Genomic DNA, 21,831 nt, shown 5'->3' with positions numbered 1-21,831 from the left:
TTATAAAAAAAAGAGAAAGAGGTTTTTTTAAAGTGTACCTCTCTCTCTCTCTCTCTCTCTCTCTCTCTCTCTCTCGATGTGAATATATATATATATATATATATATACATATTTATATCAAATAATAAAAATGTTTGTATCAGCACTTATCAAAATAACAAAAGCAGTCATGTCAAAAGTTCCAAAATAAATATTCAAAATTGATCAATTAACTTATTTTAAAGTGTATATCTCTCTCTCTCTCTCTCTCTCTCTCTCTCTCTCTCTCGATGTAAGTATATATATATATATATATATATCAATTAACTTATGCAACGGATTGTCAAAATTTTACTTAAATAATTTAATGATAATGAACTTTACATAAACAAGTTTATAAATGTTTCTTTTCCCACAAAATCTGTAATTTTCTGTGGCTGTTTGGATGTAGAAAAACAGAAAATATCTGGTTCATGTTTGCATTTTCGTTTGTCACTGGCCATAATTGTAACCGTGAAATGATTATTAGGCATTAAATAACATCTTCGGTATCATTCAGTGCATGTGCAATTGAAAAGCATATTTTGTGAGAAAGTGTGACATGCTTGAGCAAAATCGGCACTATTCTTGGAATCAGTACCCAAAATTTGTAAGAAAAAAGTATTGAATTTCATTCAGCAAATATGATGCAGGGCGGCATAATCTGATTGATTTCCCTAAAAACTTGACATGTTATAATGAGTATCACTTTTACAATATATTTTGAGTTGAGAAGACAGCATCTTACCCGCATTCCTTCAAATCTAGACAGGGCCCTCAAGGGCCTCAGAGCTCTTAGAGTCCTCAAAGATTTAATGGCCCCAAAGTCCGAACCGTGAAATGATTATTAGGCATTAAATAACATCTTCGGTATCATTCAGTGCATGTGCAATTGAAAAGCATCATATTTTGTGAGAAAGTGTGACATGCTTGAGCAAAATCGGCACTATTCTTGGAATCAGTACCCAAAATTAGTAAGAAAAAAGTATTGAATTTCATTCAGCAAATATGATGCAGGGCGGCATAATCTGATTGAATTCCCTAAAAACTTGACATGTTATAATGAGTATCACTTTTACAATATATTTTGAGTTGAGAAGACAGCATCTTACCCGCATTCCTTCAAATCTAGACAGGGCCCTCAAGGGCCTCAGAGCTCTTAGAGTCCTCAAAGATTTAATGGCCCCAAAGTCCGAGTAGCCCAGAGAGTTAGCGACCAAGCTAATCAAAGAAACCTGCAATAGGAGAAAACATAAGAACTTTTTGATAAAATACTTCACATTAATAAAACACCTCTCTGAATGGCTTTTTATATTAAATAGACTAAAATATGTAACTTGATGCAATTTATTTATTTATGCGTTTTTGGGACATTCTATAGGAACACATTTATTGGGACATATAAATCAGATCAGTTTTACAAATCAGTTTAAAACCACAATCGGTTTCCACTCTATTCTACAGTCAAAGTAGACAGACAGTGTAGAACAGAATGGGTTTTTCTTTAAAATCATTTATTTTGATCAGATTCTTTTTTATTAATGTGATTTTCATCAGTCCAAACAGTGTTCTGAATTCCCAATTGTTTCATAGATTAGATTCCATTTATGGATTATGAAATGTAGTCCCAAGAATTGTCAGTTCTTTATAAAAAAACAAAAAACTATTTCTATAGGTTTCCTTGACACTGCAATATATCAAAACAAATCTAGACAGGGCCCTCAAGGGCCTCAGAGCTCTTAGAGTCCTCAAAGATTTAATGGCCCCAAAGTCCGAATAGCCCAGAGAGTTAGCGACCAAGCTAATCAAAGAAACCTGCAATAGGAGAAAACATAAGAACTTTTTGATAAAATACTTCACATTAATAAAACACCTCTCTGAATGGCTTTTTATATTAAATAGACTAAAATATGTAACTTGATGCAATTTATTTATTTATGCGTTTTTGGGACATTCTATAGGAACACATTTATTGGGACATATAAATCAGATCAGTTTTACAAATCAGTTTAAAACCACAATCGGTTTCCACTCTATTCTACAGTCAAAGTAGACAGACAGTGTAGAACAGAATGGGTTTCTGCTGTATGGCAGGTTGTGGCCACAGGAACAGTAGCAATTTGATTGATGGGCCAATGAGGTGAAATGAAGGCAAAACATGGACAAGTATGCACATATGTACATCAATGCATATACCCACATACTCAATTATATATGCATAATCAATATGCATATATACAGTATAAAATAGAGTGAGGTTTTATAAAGAAATTGGGTTTTTCTTTAAAATCATTTATTTTGATCAGATTCCTTTTTAATAATGTGATTTTCATCAGTCCAAACAGTGTTCTGAATTCCCAATTGTTTCATAGATTAGATTCCATTTATGGATTATGAAATGTAGTCCCAAGAATTGTCAGTTCTTTATAAAAAAAACAAAAACTATTTCTATAGGTTTCCTTGACACTGCAATATATCAAAAGAAGATATTTCTGTGCAATTTGCTCTAAAACACTACTTCAGAAATCAAAGATTAACTGATATAAATAAAAATACAAAATTAAATCATAAAATCATAAAAAAATAAAGTGTGTACAGATTATAGCTAAAACGTTCTTTAAATGTTTTTTCACTGTAATGTACCGTTAAAATGTTCATTCTTGATTTTATGGACAGTCCTAAATCTGATCTTCTCCAGATAATTCTTAGATACAGTGAGTACATTTTGATATAAAAGCCAAGGTCCTGTGGGAATAATTATTAAAACATATCAAACTTGACACCATGTTAAATTACAGGTCGAAATGAATCCGTTCAAATTGCCGACAGAGAGACAGTTATATCTCGTCGTGGGTGAAACGAAAACTGCAGCTGAAATACAGAAGTGAGCCTTCTCTCACCTCTGACCTTTAAACTGTAAACTTACCCTATCATTAAAGGTGTGTGTGGAGATCTGTGTGGGTCAGGTGAGCATGAGGTGAGACACACTTGTGTTTAGTTCATGTGTAGTTGTTTTATATGTGTATTTTGTGCAGTTATCTCAGTGTCTGAGGGATGTGTTTGCCATAACATCTCAATTCTGACTCTGAATCCAATCTGCCATAAAAGGTCTGAGGTGTCATTGTGCAAGCAACACAAAACCAGAATGAAACAAAACCAAAAGTTCCGAACAAAAATCATCAAATTTAAAACTTCAAAATTAAATTGTATCACTATGTCTTTAACGTCAATTATGGATGGCTCAGACTATAAATTATGGCTATATTAAGTTAATATGATGCTTGTTACACCTAAACAGTCTACAGTTTGACAACTGAACTATATGATTTGTGAAAGAACTGTTTAATCCAATTAAACAGTTCAGAAAATCTGTGTTTTATCATATTGCTGTTGTACATAGTTTATAAAATCAATAAGCCACCTCAGTGTCCGTTTTACTCCTTCTTTTTTTTCATGATTAACGGAGATTTAGACACTCTGCTTGGCATGATTTGTGCTAAAATCACTGTAATGAATGGCCTTCACTGCAACAGATTCTTTATTTTTCCAGTTTTCTAGCCAGAAAAGTCCTCATTTTAAACCAGATTAATTTTACTTTCATGGCCCTGTATTCTAACAATGTTAAATTAATGTTAAATGTTAAAGTGTGAAAAACATTAATATTGTGAAATATTATTACAATTTAAAATAACCGTTTCCTATAGAAAAAGTAGAATTATTTCTGTTTGTTATCAATGTTGCAAAACAGTTATGATGCTTCATATTTTTGTGGATTCTCTGATGAATAGAAAGTTCAAAAGAACAGCATTTATTTGAAAATAAATCTTTTGTAACATTATTAATGTCTTTACTGTCAATTTAATGCGTTATTGCTCAATAAAAGTACATTTCTTTTTTTTTAATCTTACTGGCCCCAAATTTTTGAATGGAAGTCTATCACATTTTTGACAAAAATATGAAGCAGCACAACTCTTTTCAACATTGATAATAATATTAAGAAATGTTTCTTGAGCAGCAAATCAACATATTAGAATGATTTCTGAAGGATCATGTGACACTGAAGACTGGAGTTATAATGCTGAAAATTCAGCTTTGATCACAGGAATAAATTACATTTTAAAGTATGTTTAAAACGTTAAAACTGTAAGCATATTACTGTTTTACTGCATTTTCGAACAAATTAAATGCAGCCTTGGTGAGCATAATAGACGTCTTTATTCCAAACTCGTGATCCAGTATTCTTCTACTCACATCCACAATCAGGAAGTCCAGCCAGCACCAGTAGTTAGTGAAGTATTTCTTAAAGCCATACGCGATCCACTTCAGAAACATCTCCAGCACGAAGATGTAGCTGAACACCTTATCAGCATATTCCAACACCACCTTCACCACCTTCCGCTGTTCGATGTAAATGTCTTCAAATGCCTGACCCAAGAAGAATATCATAACACAATAAGACCCTGGAAACTTGATACTTGATTGTGATGAATCTAGTTCCACATTTAATCACAGGGACAAATTTGATGCATGAATAACATTAATCTTTGATTTCTAAAATGTAAACAATTTTCACTGTTCACTGCTCAGTTTAGTTCCTCACCAGAGCGCCACTGCTGAGGAGGATCATGAAGATGATGAAGGTCTCAAACCAGCTGTGCTCCACAATCTGATAGCAGGTCTTCCTCAACCTCCACCACGCTTGACCCAGACCTCTCGCCGTGTTGATGTTACAACACTCACAGCGCTGCATACAGACTGGAGAGATCCAGAGAGATTAGTTCGATCAGCTCCTCACAAAAAAACATGATGCAGTACATAAAAGTGGAAGCAATGGCCTTCCGTTTCATTATTTGCTTACACTCAGGGAAACACTCTTCTGGATCCATGCCATCATCTGCCATCTCAGAATATTCCTCCTCATCTTCCCCAGGCTTCCTCAAGTCCGCAGTGCTTCCTTCAGAGAGGCTGACTTCCTGTTGAACAAGACAGCAAAGCTTGCATTGAGTTTTAAATAAAAAATTACTTCAGAACTTTATTCTTGTGACGCAAAGCTGAATTTTCAGCAGCCATTACTGAATAGGTGTTCCATGTCTGTGTGATTGAACCCCACATGCAATTCATACATCATATTCAATGCGTATTCGTATTCCCATATTCCATCATATTCCCACTACATCTAATGATTAATGTGATGCATATGCTATCATTTAGGTTCTTGGCCTTGTATAAACTAGTACTGAATCTGTTAATTCGATAATTTGGGTGTTAACTGCACAATATTGGTGTATATTTGCACATATAAACCAGGAAACCAGCATTGATTGAAAAATCCTCTGGGTTTGGCATGGAAAATGCAGACAGCTAATAGAACGCATGAACAAAGATGCATATGGTGCAATACTAGCCTATGCACCTAATCCACAAGCACACAAATCAAGGTCAGCGACCTCCAGTATAATCTGAGATGGCCAGAGAGAGAGCCGTTCTAAATCTGCCTGAATATACATGCATTCACCTTGTTTCTGTCTCTAGACAGTGGGCCTTCTTAATACAGTTTTGATGAGATTTTCCCTGCATGTAATGGCAACATATTTAAAATGATTTACAGAGATTACTAGCCCTAAGGTGCCAGCACAATCCTTCTGCTTATGTAATTCCACATTACGAGGCGAGCAGTGTGTGTGACTGTGTGTGTGTGTATATATGTGTGTGAGGCTGGATTACTCTTAATTTTTTTTTTCATCTATCAGATGCACAACACTATTTGGGGATTGTTATCAAAATAATTAATTTATTCTGATTCTGAATTTCAGATCCATTTCACAGAACTGAAATAGAAATGATTCTTTTTGTACTTTTTTTTTTAAACTTAATTTAAAGTACTCATTTATTATAAAGAAAACATGTATGCTGTCTTTAATTTGACATGACAAAAGTAGCAGCGGAGCAGAGAGTGAAATAACCCACCAATTGAAATCAATAACTCAGGAGATCGAGATTAATTGTGAGTGTTTTGACTAATGCATTAAAAAGAATCGGCTCATATGAGTCATATGTTTGTGAACTACACAACCTCAAGAACATTCATAACCTCTCATATTAAGTTCAAATTTGTAAATGCATTATTTTGTGTTTTATTTCTCAAATGTACTGCAGTAATTAGGGATCATAATTAAAAGAATTCAATTATTCTGTTTCTGAATTTCAATAAAACTTTAAAGAACTGAAATGGAAACAATTCTTTAATACTTTTAAGAAAACAAAATAGTTGGTCCTAACTATATACTAAACAAGTATTTTGTTTCTTAAGAAACATGCATCAGAGATTAAATTAACCAATCAATTCAAATCATAACTTATGAGTTTGAGAATAATTAGTGAGTATTTTTGAGAATCAGCTCGTAATGAGTCATTTGCTTGTGAATCAGATTATACAACCTCAAGAACTTAATGAACCAAATTCCCAACACTAAAACTAATAAATCACCTCTCATAACCTCTCACCAGTTTCTGCTCTTCATCCTCTGATGACTCTGTCTCCTCATCATCCTCCTCCTCAAGGAATTCCACGTCCGACTCTCCTGGCGCAATGGGCACACAGATGGTAAGGTTGGGATTGGTAATGTAACTGTCCTCTCCTTCTAGAGTAATGTACTTCCCTCCATGCTGCTCTAAACTTCCCACACCGCCGTTGCACTCAGTGTGATTCTCTTTCAGTGACACCTGCTTCTCTTTGGCCTTTTGTCTGCAGCCTGCCAGGTTCCCGTTGAAGAGATCTTTGATGCCGTCCAGCAGCCAAGTGAAACCAAAGTGGATTCGACTGATGGCTATCTGAAGGTTGTTCATTTCTCCATCTTCGTCGGGCGCTGACAAATTATCAGAGCTGAAGGAGCTCAACAATAGGGCTAGAAACAGATTCAACATCTATAGAGAAACCAAGAAAACAGATATGTCAGGAAAGGTTATATTTGGATGCACTACATCTGGGAATGTTTTGGGATGGACATTATCTCATTGCATATAAAAAAGACAAATGGGATTTTTGGGGCCAACACTGATGTATAGTGGTTCATTTACTGAAATGGCAGAGAATCTTTATATCCATCTAGGATATGAAGTCCTGGCCTAATGGTTAGAGAGTTGTAACCTAAAGGACTTGTAACCAAAAGGTCATGGGTTTGAGTCTCGATACCGGCGGGGATTGTAGGTGGCGGGAGGGAGCGTTCTCTTCCACCTTCAATACTACAACTGAAGTGAGACCCTTGAGCAAGGCACTGGGTGCTGCAGCAAAAATGGTTGCCCACTGCTCAGGGGGTGTGTGTGTGTTCACTACTCACTGCTGTGTGTGTGCACTTGGATGGGTTAAATGCAGAGCACAAATTCCGAGTATGGGACACCATACTTGGCTTCACATCACTCACTTTATATTGTAAGCGAAGCAACAAACTGTTGCTAAAAACCTTCAGTTACATCAGGAGTGCCCAATCCTGTTCCTGAAGATCTACCGTCCTGCAAAGTTCAGCTCCAACCCTGATCAAACACAAATGAACCAGCTAATTAAAGTCAAGGGTCCGTTCTTCATATGTGGATTATCCAGTTAACTGGATTTTATTGTTGCTGATTTGACATGATCCAGGGTTGTTAGGTTCTTTGAAGCTCATCCTGGAGTTGCTGTCATAGCAACAGGTCCGTTAACTCAGACCTGCTCAGGAGCAGCTCATTTCACGTAAACAAGATACGATTGCATCTTTTTAAGTGAAGATGATACTGAAAGTCTGTCCCAGTCACATCTATTTTCTTACAAGTGTACCTTATTAAACCAGGAAAAATAATTGTAAAAATAATAATTTTATAATTATTAAAATAATTAAAATGTTGCATATCTATAATAATAGACACAACCAGTTTTACTCATTGAGAGATTTATTTGTGAAGGAATAATTATCTCATAATTTTATTGCAATCTTACACACATTACATGCAGCTTGGCTGTGTTGTGCATTCATTTGAGCGGTGAGTTTTATGCAGGTGGCTTTGATGGATCATAGGAGATGCCGACCACTTCACAAATCTCAAAAATTCTTTTATTAATTTAAACGCAGTCAGTTATGACTTTATAGATCATATGGATAAAGAAACTTTAATTAATGCTGTCATGTGAATTGTGAATCTGTGATTAACAGTACATGACATTTAGTACATATAGACCTTCTCTGATAGATCATACACTTTTTTTGTCCTTTTCAGTCTAGCTTTGAAAGGACCAAATGCCCCACGATTTTAGTTAAATCCATGCTGTCTGTCCCTCTGTCCGGCTTTAAAAAGCACCGTAGTTCAATTACCAGTGACAAACAGCTGTTTCTGCATTTATAGAGTAGACAACTTAGCAGTTATGAGTTGGAAAAGCCAGAAGAGGAAAGTGTATACTTAAGTACAAGCCCGCGTGGACCCTATTCCACGAATGCATTTCTGTGCAACACACAACAGGGGACTCCTGGGTAAAATAAGGAGGTTAAAACTAAAATTTTCTGATTTATTTTCTTGGAAAGGACCTTAGTCAGGTTACATGCTATTTTTTCATGTGACGCAAATGAAAACATGACTGTGCAGTATGTTCTATAGGTTGTACTGTTGTGTATCTTGGTGTCAATCATATAGCTGACAAATATGTTGAAAACTTCTTTCAGAAAAGTATTCTAGTGCACAAACAACTGTAGAAGATGTCTAACCAATTAAACCAGCTGTTTCTATCCTTCACTGACTCATTTTCATTTGCATCAGCTTAAATATGGCATCTACCCTGAGGATTAATTTATGTATGTTTACAATCTGCCAAACACATTTGGGAAACTAGCCTATATATACAGGTGCACCTCAATAAATTAGAATGTTGTGGAAAAGTTCATTTATTTCAGTAATTCAACTCAAATTGTGAAACTCGTGTATTAAATAAATTCAATGCACACAGACTGAAGTAGTTTAAGCCTTTGGTTCTTTTAATTGTGATGATTTTGGCTCACATTTAACAAAAACCCACCAATCTCAACAAATTAGAATATGGTGACATGCCAATCAGCTAATCAACTCAAAACACCTGTAAAGGCTTCCTGAGCCTTCAAAATAGTCTCTCAGTTTGGTTCACTAGGCTACACAATCATGGGGAAGACTGCTCATCTGACAGTTGTCCAGAAGACAATCATTGACACCCTTCACAAGGAAGGTAAGCCTCAAACATTCATTGCCAAAGAAGCTGGCTGTTCACAGAGTGCTGTATCCAAGCATGTTAACAAAAAGTTGAGTGGAAGGAAAAAGTGAGGAAGAAAAAGATGCACAACCAACCGAGAGAACCGCAGCCTTATGAGGATTGTCAAGCAAAATCGATTCAAGAATTTGAGTGAACTTCACAAGGAATGGACTGAGGCTGGGGTCAAGGCATCAAGAGCCACCACACACAGACGTGTCAAGGAATTTGGCTACAGTTGTTGTATTCCTCTTCTTAAGCCACTCCTGAACCACAGACAACGTCAGAGGCGTCTTACCTGGGCTAAGGAGAAGAAAAGCTGGACTGTTGCCCAGTGGTCCAAAGTCCTCTTTTTCACAATTTGAGTTGAATTACTGAAATAAATGAACTTTTCCACGACATTATAATTTATTAAGATGCACCTGTAGAGTGTGATGGTATCAACCACGATTCCCACACATTTTGACCAATGCATATCCATGTTTGTGATTATTGTACACACTATTTTACAAGTAATTTCATAGAGAGTGAATATCTTTGCGCTTGTCACTTCATGACATCATGTCTTCTTTTAGGACAGTCGTCATGTCAAAACAGGAAAACCTAGGAAGGAGAGCTTAGTGGCATCTTATTTTCTGGGAAAAGACCTTCATTTAGTCTTCTTAGAGGTATTTTCTGGTTACAACTGGATATTAGAAGAACATCTGGGAGAATTTTTTTTTTTTCTAATGCCATGTCATGTGTCCTCACAGAGATTTTTTTTAGGCTATGATGGTTTATCTTCAAAATATATTGAAATGCAAAGAATAATAAAGCATATTTATGCCAATTTAATATATCAAAATGCAAAACTTTTCTATGTGTGATGTTATGTTTTTTTTGTCGAGTTTAGCAGGTCTGACATTAGTGTCAATAAACAATTGTGACATCAAAATGTTTTAGAGTCACTTAATAGTTCAATAGCCATCATGACCCCAACCTAGAGTCATTTCAATTATAATCCTGTGTTGAAATATCACATTATTAAATGTTCCACCAGAGAAGGTTAGTGTCTGAATTAGCCAATGCATACATCCATTTAGTCAATTTTGTCCTTAAAGGAATAATTTACTCTTTTTTTGTATACAACAAAGGTAGGTGGTAATTTATAATGCCAAGCTCTAAGAAAAACACCATATTGTGTGGTCCTTGAAGCGTGATGGTATAAATATGCACTTTCTTATTAGCTTGTACATTCTGTCTAGCAACTCCTTTTCTTTTTTAGGCAAGAATGACAAAAGAGTGAGGCAATGATGACAAAATATTAAAGGGGTCATATGATGTTACTAAAAAGAACATTATTTGGTGTAATGAAATGTGTTTATGTGGTTTAAGGTTAAAAAAACACATTATTTTCCACATAATGTACATTATTGGTTCTCCTCTATTCCCCGCCTTTCTGAAATGCATCGATTTTTACAAAGCTCATCGGTCTGAAAAGCGAGGTGTGCTGTGATTGGCCAGCTATCCAGTGCGTTGTGACTGGCCGAATACCTCAAGCGTGTGACGGAAATGTTACACCCCTTACCATATTGTGATGCCGTGTCCGGCCGGAGCGACGAGACAAAAACATTAAAACCCATTATAAACGAGGCACTTGTTGCATCCAGTGGGGTCATAATTACGGATTATAATGACTTATACTGTCTTTTTTATGCATTGTGCCACGTAAACATAAAACCATGTCTGCATTTGTGATCGGAGAAAGGACAAACAACAAGCGTTACTCTACACTGCTCAAAACTCACGTTTGAATCGTCAGTGGCAAATTCTTTAAATATAAAAAACGTACTTACAGTCTGTGAGTCAGAACAGCCGGCATTATAGTCTACTCTACCAGGATCAGGAAACAGTCCTCCATATATTTATATCCGAATATTTGGGTTGAACTGTTCTGGAACAGTGTTGTAAATACAACTTAACCACTGATTTCTAGTCGTGTCCCCTTTTGGAAGGCCAAACAAAGTATTTTCGCTTTCACAACGAAACACAGCGTCACACATGGTGGGCTAGAGTGAGCGACGGCCAATGGGCTTGAGAACGGCGCGGCCGGCAGGCTTGCGGCAACCACATGTGACGACCCCGGGCTGGACTTCGCTTCGTCCACGGTGAAAGCCTATCTGGCGATCCACAGCGTGAAGTTGATGTATTTCCTCAGCGACCAGCACGGATCAGCTCCAGGCATGACGAAGCGGATATCGTCCTCTTTTGGAAGGCCAAACAAAGGCGTTTCGCTTTCACATCGAAGCACACAGCGCCTTCACGACATGGCGGCGGCAGCAACAATACTACAGCGAGAATAAAAGTTACACCTTCTTTCTTTGCGTGAACATTTGGGCGGCGTTATGCAAATCTTCCCACATCGTGACGTAGACGTGTGGGGGCGTGTTAGAACGAGCCATTTTAGGTAGGCGTGGTTGACTCTTAACTTTTATAAAGAATATCTCTTTGGATTTGAGACTTTAGTCTTTGCAACTTTACAGATCTTCTTTATGCACCAAGAGCTTGTAACACTCCAAAGAGAAAGGAAAAATTGAAATCGCATCATATGACCCCTTTAATCAATCAATTAGGAACAGGAGTAATCCCACCCTGATCATCACAACTTTGTACAGTAACAGTCCAGGCTTGTTTCCTTAATATCTCACAAATATAATTTATTTTATAAATAAATGGACATGAAATATTGATATGAGTTTAAATTATTTTATTATGTGAGAAGAAAAAGACTGATGAGTGATATTTTACTGTAGAATGTTGAATCAAGTATTCCACAGCACCGTGTTAATCTCATTAGCATAACCTGAGCAGAAAACAGTTTGTACTCACCACCAGGTTTCCTATGACCATGACCAGCATGAAGACCAGAATGCAAAGCGGCTGTCCAGCCACCTCCATACAATCCCACATGGTCTCGATCCACTCTCCGCACAAGACCCGGAACACGATGAGGAACGAGTGGAAGAAGTCCTTCATGTGCCAGCGAGGAAGGGTGCAGTCGTAGCTGATCTTACACACGCAGTCCTGATAGTTCTTTCCAAACAGCTGCATGCCCACTACAGCGAAGATGAAGACGATGATGGCCAAGACTAGCGTCAGGTTCCCCAAGGCACCCACAGAGTTACCGATGATCTTTATCAGCGTGTTGAGGGTGGGCCATGACTTTGCTAGTTTCAAAACTCTCAGCTGAGGACAAAATACCGAACATATTTCATTCAGTATTGATATTTATAGTTCACCCAAATATTTAAATTTACTGAAAATGTACTCACCCTCAGGTCATCCAAGATGTAGGTGAGTTTGTTTCTTCATCAGAACAGATTTGGAGAAATTTAGCACTGCATCACTTGCTCACCAATGAATCCTCTGCAGTGAATGGGTGCCGTCAGAATGAGAGTCCAAACAGCTGATAAAAACATCACAATAATCCATAAATCATCCACACAACTCCAGTCCATCAATTAACATCTTGTGATGTGAAAAGTTGCATGTTTGTAAGAAACTAATTCATCATTAAGGCGCTTTAACTTCAGTCTGTGACTTCTGGGCAAAATGCACAATAATCCATAATAGCGCTTCCTCCAGTGAAAGTCCATCTCCTGCCGTCCTCTCACATCGAAAGCCACTGACATAATTGTTTAGAATAGTTTGGGACTGTTTGGGGCAGATGACTTTTTCACTGGAGAAAGCATTATTATGGATATATTTTAGCCGGAAAAAATGGTTTGAAGTTGAAAGTGTCTTAATGATGGATTTGTTTCTTACAAACAGCTTTTCACTTCACAAAATGATGACTGATGGACATGAGTTTTGTGGATTATTGTGATGTTTTTATCAGTTGTTTGGCCTTTCATTCTGACGGCACCCATTCACTGCAGAGGATCCACTGGTGAGCAAGTAACGTAATGCTAAATTTCTGCAAATCTGTTCCGATGAAGAAACAAACACACATACATCTTGGATGGCCTGAGGGCGAGCATATTTTCGATCAGTCATGTTATTTGACACCAAAAACATTCTTTGTTTTACATTTTTGTAAATTCACCTAACTGGTATTTTGTTTTAGCTAAAGCATGGCCTATATTCAGTTTGCATTGTGACTGATGTTGAACTAAAAGAAAGTGTAGCCCACTTTTTAAGATGTCAACTCCAACATTTTTAATCTCACTAATGGATAAAGGATTACTGCTCTGCCAAACATGCACATGTGTGTGAAGCCATGGAGAAAGTCATTTTTATCGTACACACACAGCACTGCTTAATAACAGTATTTATCACAATATAAAAGGATGTTAAAAGCTCTGTGTAGCTTTAATCTGATAACGAATAGCAAGACACGAGTTCAAAGGGATGACAAGTTCAGATGCACTGTTCATGCTGCATTTTACACATAGCAAAAATACAGATTTGTTGATATTTAAAACTTTATTGGAGTGTCTGTGCTAATGGATTCAGTGTGTGTCAAGTACACTAATGCCTCCTAATTACAGACTACAGATACAAACATTAATGAAGATGAATGAAGATTCAAGATCATTGATGGTGAAATTATGTCCTTTTTGGGGATAGTGCAATACTGAATTGTTTAAATCTACTTTTTTTAATTTTCAAAAAAAAAATATTTAAAAATTTTTTTTTTAAATCTCTGAATGATGCATACTAATATTTTTTTCAAAATGACCCATTTTTAATATTTTGATTAATTAATTCCATAGTAAAAATGTAACTAGTTTCACAATCCTTGTCTTGTGACTTGTGAATATATAAGTGCATTTTAATGGTGCTCATTTCTGCGAAACAGTTCAAACACTCTGCTTCAGTTAACTGATTCAAAATTCAATGATTCGCTCAAAGACATTCACGTCTACTTATGGCATTTCTCATATATTGTGCATGTGGCAATCCTCACTGTCCAGTCTATTGAATTTACTATGTCTGTTTCCAAGCAGAGTCGAAACTTACCAGTCTAAACGAGCGGAGGACAGACAGACCCTCCACGTTGGAAAGGCCCAACTCCATCAGACTCAAAGAAACAATAATTCCATCAAAAATGTTCCAGCCTTGCTGAAAGTAATAGTATGGATCCAAAGCAAAGATCTTCATCACCATCTCTGCCGTGAAGATTCCAGTGAACACCTGGTAAGCAAGAACAAACCTTTACATTGAAATGAAAGAAACAGGGCTGGTTGAGATGCGCAACCACAGATTTTGAGATGCCACTATTACTGTAATTGTCCTCACCAGGTTTCCAACAGTCAGCATGCTGTTGAATTCATCAGTCATGGGGTAGTGCTCCAGCGCCATGAACAATGTGTTGAGTACAATGCAAATAGTAATTGCAAGGTCCAGGAAGGGGTCCATCACCATGACTTTAAGCCCTTCCTTCACTCTCAGCCAGGCTGGAGAGCATGTCCAAACCAGGTACTTCTTCGCAAATTCATACCAGCATGGAGGACACTTCTGATGGGCCTCTTCAAGTTCTAAGAGGAGAAATAAAAATCATGGGCGTTTTAGATTAAATCATTTTAATCTTTTGAATCATCTTTTAGTAGCTAAATGATTTCTCCTTGACAGCCGTGAGATTAAACGAAGAGCAATCAAATACTTTTGCTTCTCCTTTTCTGTCTCATCAGAAAAAGTTTCAGAAGAGAGCTCAACAGTCTCAAACTGTGCTCAGATTTGTCAAGGTACAAAAGTCTGCAATCAAAAGTGAGGATTCTCAATGTGAACTCAAATCAAATTGTTCTCAGATTCAATGATCTAAGCTGGTATCAACGTTGATTTGATAGTTTGTACTCTTACAGCATGGCAACAATTGACTCATTTGTGTCTTTTATTTTTCCTAAACAATTTTAGTCTGCCGCACCATCCATGGCTTCACTGAAGAAGCTGACAGAGCTCAGTCCTCTCTTCCTGCGAGGGGGCGGGACCTCCTCCTGCACGTCGACAGTCAGCTTGGCAGCTGCAGTGGTCTGTTCATTCTGACACACTGGCTCCTGTCAAATCAAAGCGAACACAAAAACATCAAATCTTTTCCAAAACCTAGTGAACGTCCTCATTGTCTGCTACCGACGTAGGTAACTTCCTTTAAATCTGCATTGGAACTAAAGTGGAACCTCGTAAGTGACCGATTTGAAACGTTCCTCAAAAGCTGCCACTAATGGCATGATACTTTAACAAGCATACACACACATATTGGTTAACCCTGTAAAGCCTGATATATGAAATAATAGTCTGTGTTTTTAGAAGTTTATTGAATCTTTTGACAAAAAAAAATTAATCAATTTGGTGCAGTTGCTGATATTTATATGGCCAAAAGTTGCAATGAAATTCTGATAGCTTGTAATCTCATCAATGAGATCTTTAGAATGATACTAAAATAATAATAAAAGACCATTTACAAAATGACAATCAGATGACATAAGGCATGAAGAATGTTGTGTACAACAGGTTCTTTTTTAAACAAAATTGTGATTGTTGATCATTTAGATGCCTTGTAAATTTGCATATTAAATCTGATACAGTAGGCTTTATAGTGTTAAAATAGTCCATTTTTTATTAATGTTTCCTTATCAAATTATTCTTATTATTCTTATTATTATTATTCTATCAACATTTATCTCACTCAACTCTTCAACTCCATCCTCAACTCTTTTCCATAAGATGGAAGCTAAAAGATTTGCCTGGACATTCTTCTTGATAACTACTTTTGTGTTATATGAAGGACAAACATAGGATTCCAGGAACATGAGGGTGAGTAAATGACTTTTTGTTTTATTACTATATAAACTAGGTGTAATGGGTAAGACCATACCATATCCTCCCAGACCTTTTCCATGCTGAACGCGTGGGTCGGGGTGTGTGGGCTGATGCTGGTGATGCCGTTCTGGTCCAGAGGAAGGTTTAGTCTGCCGTTAAGGGTGAGGGTGGGCATGAACACCTGTGACGAGTGACTCCTGATGCTACCCGTACGACGCTTGTTCCACGGTATAGCCATGGAACCCGCTCGGCTTCGTCCATCATCATGGATGCTGTGTTCGTCATCTGCAAAGTCGGCCTCTGAATTATTGCGTGGCCGGAAGGTAAAGATGCTGACTTGGCTTCCGCGACGGGTGCTCAGAGGATGGGAGGAGAGAGTGGCTAGGAGAGGGTGAGCTGGCTGGAGGACAGGAGTTTGAAAGAGAGATTAGAAGGTATATGATAAGAAAGACAAGATACTAATTTAACAAGACAGCAGTGTTATTATCGTTAACTAAAACTAAACTCATAATAAGCATTAACTAAAATAAAATATAAAAAGTAAGCACATTTATTTCAGCTAGTTGACAAGGCAAAATTTCAAATTTTCGTTTAGATTAAGTTGAAGTATTAAAATAAACTAATAAATAAAAATTTAAAAAAGACTATATAGATTTATAAAATGAATGAGTAATTTATAAAAATGACAAAAACACAATAAAATTGATAAAACCAAAATTAATTAAAATTAAAGTGAAGACAGAAAATTTGATAATAAAACCTAATTCTAAATATTAACGAACACTATTACAGTATATCAATGATACTACAATATTGAAGACAGAAGCAACCATTTTTTCTTTCTCTCTTTCTTTTTTTAATTTTTTTAGAAAATGTGATATATTTTATCTTAAAATTTGTATTTGGTTTTTTACACACACACAAAATTGACAATAAGCCTTTAAAATCATTTGTATGTATTTCTTTCATTTTTCAGTCTTTGTTTTTAAATAAAAAAAATTTAGACGACAACTTATTTTAGACAGGAAAAATTACTGTGTATCGTAAAGCCAAATATAAATAAAACAGTTATGAAAGAGTACTGACTTTGTCATCAAATGGGTCAAATTTTGGCAAAGAGTTCTCCTCCATCTCCTCTGAAAGCGTTCTGTGGGATCTCATTCTACTTCGGCATTTCAGCGAGTCTTTCCGTAAGAAAGGTGATGGAGATAAATCCGCTGCCAGAGCCAGCTCAGCCTCCTTTCTGCGCTGTTTTGATAATGCCTACGAGAACAGAAAAATCAGATGTGCTTGAGCTGAATTTGCCATTGAAATTAAATGCAATGAGTATAATAATTCTATAATAATTGTGTATTTTCCTACAGTACTATACATGTTTCTTGCAGTGTAAAGCAACACATTTTAGGTAGGCGCTGGGAAAGGAGCATTATTTCATTATTTTAATTTGTATTCAAAATCAACATGAAATGACGTTCGCAATCCATTTTACTTGATTTTATCCACTGGGAATTGACAGCCGTAAAAGGAAAGACAAAATACAATTGTATTTGGCACTACTTTGGTACTTATTTCAGACTGCTAGTTGTCAAATTACCCTCTGTTCCTTGCGTAGCTGTTCCATCGCCAGCTGAAACTCTCTTTCTTTTGCCCAGGCCTCTGCAATGGTCGCCTGGTTTTGCTCCTCATACGCCATGGCCACGACAGCCAGGATCAAGTTCACTAGGTAGAACGAACCCAGAAATATCACCAGCACAAAGAAAATCATGTAGGTCTTCCCTGCTGACCGTAAAGTCTGTCATGGAGAGGAAGAAGAGATGTTTGTAATAATATTTAGATAACAGATGATTATTCCTACAGTGTCACGGCTTGTACCTGATGGTAGAGGTTTTCCCAGTAGTCTTGTGTCATTAGTCTGAAGAGAGCCAGGAAGGCCCAGCCAAAGGTGTCAAAGCTTGTGTAGCCATAGTTTGGATTACGACCCGTCTTTAAACAGTCAAACCCATCAGGGCACTTCCTGTGAATGGAGGAAACATGAAGATATTTAACAGCAGGAATGACAATGTGAGTCAAAGGCGCATATAGCATAGAAACATGGGCGAATGTGGCAAAAGCAAGTTCAGGCCTCATTCCAACCCCCAGATTTTCTAATTTTCTTTTTAAGTTTGTTTTCATTTTTGACTTTAGCTACAAAAAAGTGATTTCTAATAACTTGTCATTATTGTAGAATATTTTTTTACTGTATTACTTATAAAAATTGGCATTTTGTTCTTACTTAAATTGGCATGTTTTCATTTTTGACTTTAGCTACAAAAAAGTGATTTCTAATAACTTGTCATTATTGTAGAAACTTTTTTTACTGTATTATGAAAATGGAAATATTTTTTTCTTACTTGAATTGGCATGTTTTCATTTTTGACTAGCTACAAAAAAGTGATTTCTAATAACTTGTCATTATTGTAGAAACTTTTTTTACTGTATTATGAAAATGGAAATATTTTTTTCTTACTTGAATTGGCATGTTTTCATTTTTGACTAGCTACAAAAAAGTGATTTCTAATAACTTGTCATTATTGTAGAAACTTTTTTTACTGTATTATGAAAATGGAAATATTTTTTTCTTACTTGAATTGGCATGTTCATTTTTGACTTTAGCTACAAAAAAGTGATTTCTAATAACTTGTCATTATTGTAGAATCTTATTTTACTGTATTATGAAAATGGAAATATTTTTTTCTTACTTGAATTGGCATGTTTTCATTTTTTAACTTTAGCTACAAAAAGTGATTTCTAATAACTTGTCATTAATGTAGAATATTTTTTACTGTATTTTACGTATGAAAATGGAAATTTGTTTTTCTTACTTGAATTGGCATGTTTTAATTTTTGACTTTAGCTACAAAAAAGTGATTTCTAATAACTTGTCATTAATGTAGAATATTTTTTACTGTATTTTACGTATGAAAATGGAAATTTGTTTTTCTTACTTGAATTGGCATGTTTTAATTTTTGACTTTAGCTACAAAAAAGTGATTTCTAATAACTTGTCATTATTGTAGAATCTTCTTTTACTGTATTATGAAAATGGAAATATTTTTTCTTACTTGAATTTGCATGTTTTCATTTTTTTACTTTAGCTACAAAAAGTGATTTCTAATAACTTGTCATTAATGTAGAATATTTTTTACTGTATTTTACGTATGAAAATGGAAATTAGTTTTTCTTACTTGAATTGGCATGTTTTCATTTTTGACTTTAGCTACAAAAAAGTGATTTCTAATAACTTGTCATTATTGTAGAATCTTCTTTTACTGTATTATGAAAATGGAAATATTTTTTCTTACTTGAATTTGCATGTTTTCATTTTTTTACTTTAGCTACAAAAAGTGATTTCTAATAACTTGTCATTAATGTAGAATATTTTTTACTGTATTTTACGTATGAAAATGGAAATTAGTTTTTCTTACTTGAATTGGCATGTTTTCATTTTTGACTTTAGCTACAAAAAGTGATTTCTAATAACTTGTTATTAATGTAGAATATTTTTTACTGTATTTTACATATGAAAATGGAAATTAGTTTTTCTTACTTGAATTGGCATGTTTTCATTTTTGACTTTAGCTACAAAAAAGAGATTTCTAATAACTTGTCATTAATGTAGTTTTTTTTTTACTGCATTACGTATGAAAATGGAAATATTTTTTACTTGAATTGGCATAGTTTAAAGTCAGTATAACAAATACTACCATGATGTTTAAATATTTGAAAGACAATTTTAAGTAATATGAACTACTTTTCAAAAGTTTGGGATCAGTAAGATTTTATGTTTTTGAAAGAAGTATTTTATGCTCACCAAGACGTCATTTATTTGACCAAAAATACAGTAAAATTTGTAATATTATGAAATATTATTTCAGTTTAAAGTAACAATTTTCTGTTCTAATATATTGTAAATTGCAATTTATTCCTGTGATGCCACGCTGAATTTTCAGCATCATTACTCCAGTCTTCAGTGTCACATGATCCTTCAGAAATCATTCTAATATGCTGATTTGCTGCTCAAGAAACTTTTCTTCATATTATTATCAATGCTTCATATTTTTTTGGAAACTGTGATACATTTTCTTTTTCAGGATTTTTTGATGAATAGAACATTCAAAAGAACAGCCTTTATTTTAAATATAATTTTTATCAATCCATTTTAATGTGTCATTGCTAATATAGTGATTCCAAACGTCCGAATGGTTGTGCATATATTTTTATAGCATATTCAAATATAGAGAAAACCAGCTCAGTTCCAGTAAAGCAGCACAGCAGTCACATGCATTGAGGCCCAAAAGGAAGATTATAAGTAAACAGATGGGTATCGAGTTGCAGTAAATTTTTTTCCTTCCATCCTCAGTCCATCCTCTCTTTCTCTCCGTTACCATGGTGACATTAAGTTTGAGTGACAGGCCAAGCAGAGGCCAGACGCATGTCAATCTGACAGAGGGATCATTTAGTAATGGAACTGCCAACAGCTGGACAGCAGAGCCGCAAAACGAGGCCATCTGTAAATCTTTCGCCCAAAGGTAGAAAGAGAGAGAGAGAATGCGCAACCATGATCTCCCTAACAATGTGTTCAAACACACACAGGTTTATATAATACAGTGCAGTACAATACCACGCTGTAGTGATAAAACCTGCGCGTCATAGACAGGAGGAGGAATCTAGAACATTATTTTAGATGATTCTCCTAAAACTCTCTTAAAAGGCACTAATGAGAGAATTGTTGACAATTTTATACGTGAATATCTTTTTGCGCTACTAGTTAAAAGTTTTGGGTCAGTGCATTTTTTCATGGTTTTGAAACAAAGCTGCATTTATTTTTAAAAAACTGTAAAAACAGTAATATTGTGAAAAATTATTACAATTTTAAAAACTATTTTCTATTGGAATATATTGTAAAATTAAATTTATTCCTGTGATGCAAAGCTGATTTTTCAGCATCATTACTCCAGTCTTCAGTGTCACATGATCCTTCAGAAATCATTCTAATATGCTGATTTGCTGCTCAAGAAACATTTCTGATTATTACCAATGTTGAAAACAGTTGCGCTGCTTCATATGTTTTTGTAAACCATGATATATATTTTTCAGGATTTTTTGGTGACTAGAAAGTCAGAAAACAAACAGCATGTGTTTGAAACCGAAATCTTTTGTAACATCATAAATGTCTTCACTGTCACTTTTGATCAATTTAATGTGTCCTTGTTGAATAAAAGTGTTAATTTGTGTAAATAAATAAATAAAAAAACACCCCAAACATTTGAACAGTAGTGTATGCATAATTTGATACACTAAACAAAGCTGATGCTCAAATGATAAAGTCTCATGAGCTATATAAGAGCATTCTTTGAGCAATAAACATTTACTGTAAGATACTGAGATCCCTGTTTTTGATGTATCTTGGCAAATCTGAGTCATTTTTGAGATCTCTTCTGAAACTTTAGTTTTAGTGGAGATTTAGTGATGAAGATTTTAGATATTTCAAATCGTTCTCGCATCTAAGAACCAGGAGAAACAACTGAATGATTAATGAGATCTCTTTTCTGCTTTTTTCCTCTTTCCTGTAGGTCTGGTCCAGTTCAGCACGAGTTAGCAGGTTAAATCCGTGCATTAGTCGGGATTGAGGTTGCCATGAGGACGGAGGTACTCAGGTCTCTATAGTAACCGTGTCCTGGAGGTGATGGTAATAAGAGTGTCTCTCGGGTTCTGCCCACTCACATGCAAGTGCT

The 21,831-nt window shown here is 35.5% G+C and overlaps 1 protein-coding gene across 3 annotated transcripts in view; it reads right to left on the bottom strand.

The window, feature by feature from the left end:
- Positions 1–18,048, bottom strand: part of LOC107558292 (sodium channel protein type 2 subunit alpha-like) — a 23,479-nt gene extending 5,431 nt beyond the window's left edge. The window contains exons 1-13 of one of the 3 annotated variants that reach the window (XM_016241936.1): positions 17,930–18,048; positions 17,652–17,849; positions 17,144–17,320; positions 16,128–16,457; positions 15,165–15,294; positions 14,540–14,778; positions 14,261–14,434; positions 12,128–12,484; positions 6,523–6,942; positions 4,877–4,991; positions 4,619–4,773; positions 4,270–4,443; positions 1,131–1,253 (exon numbers count right to left, since the gene is read on the bottom strand). In XM_016241936.1, coding sequence (XP_016097422.1) covers positions 1,131–1,253; positions 4,270–4,443; positions 4,619–4,773; positions 4,877–4,991; positions 6,523–6,942; positions 12,128–12,484; positions 14,261–14,434; positions 14,540–14,778; positions 15,165–15,294; positions 16,128–16,457; positions 17,144–17,320; positions 17,652–17,849; positions 17,930–17,965 — 2,628 coding nt within the window. In that variant the 5' untranslated portion in view covers positions 17,966–18,048. Of the gene's footprint in view, positions 1–1,130; positions 1,254–4,269; positions 4,444–4,618; positions 4,774–4,876; positions 4,992–6,522; positions 6,943–12,127; positions 12,485–14,260; positions 14,435–14,539; positions 14,779–15,164; positions 15,295–16,112; positions 16,458–17,143; positions 17,850–17,929 lie in introns of those variants that run through there. The other 2 variants (XM_016241938.1, XM_016241937.1) reach the window with 2 other exon arrangements.
- Positions 18,049–21,831: the final 3,783 nt, after the last annotated feature.

This window comes from Sinocyclocheilus grahami, unplaced genomic scaffold (assembly GCF_001515645.1).
Source record: "Sinocyclocheilus grahami isolate Dianchi unplaced genomic scaffold, SAMN03320097.WGS_v1.1 scaffold639.1, whole genome shotgun sequence".
NCBI classification, from domain to species: domain Eukaryota; kingdom Metazoa; phylum Chordata; class Actinopteri; order Cypriniformes; family Cyprinidae; genus Sinocyclocheilus; species Sinocyclocheilus grahami.
This window is presented reverse-complemented; position numbering and strand designations above follow the sequence as displayed.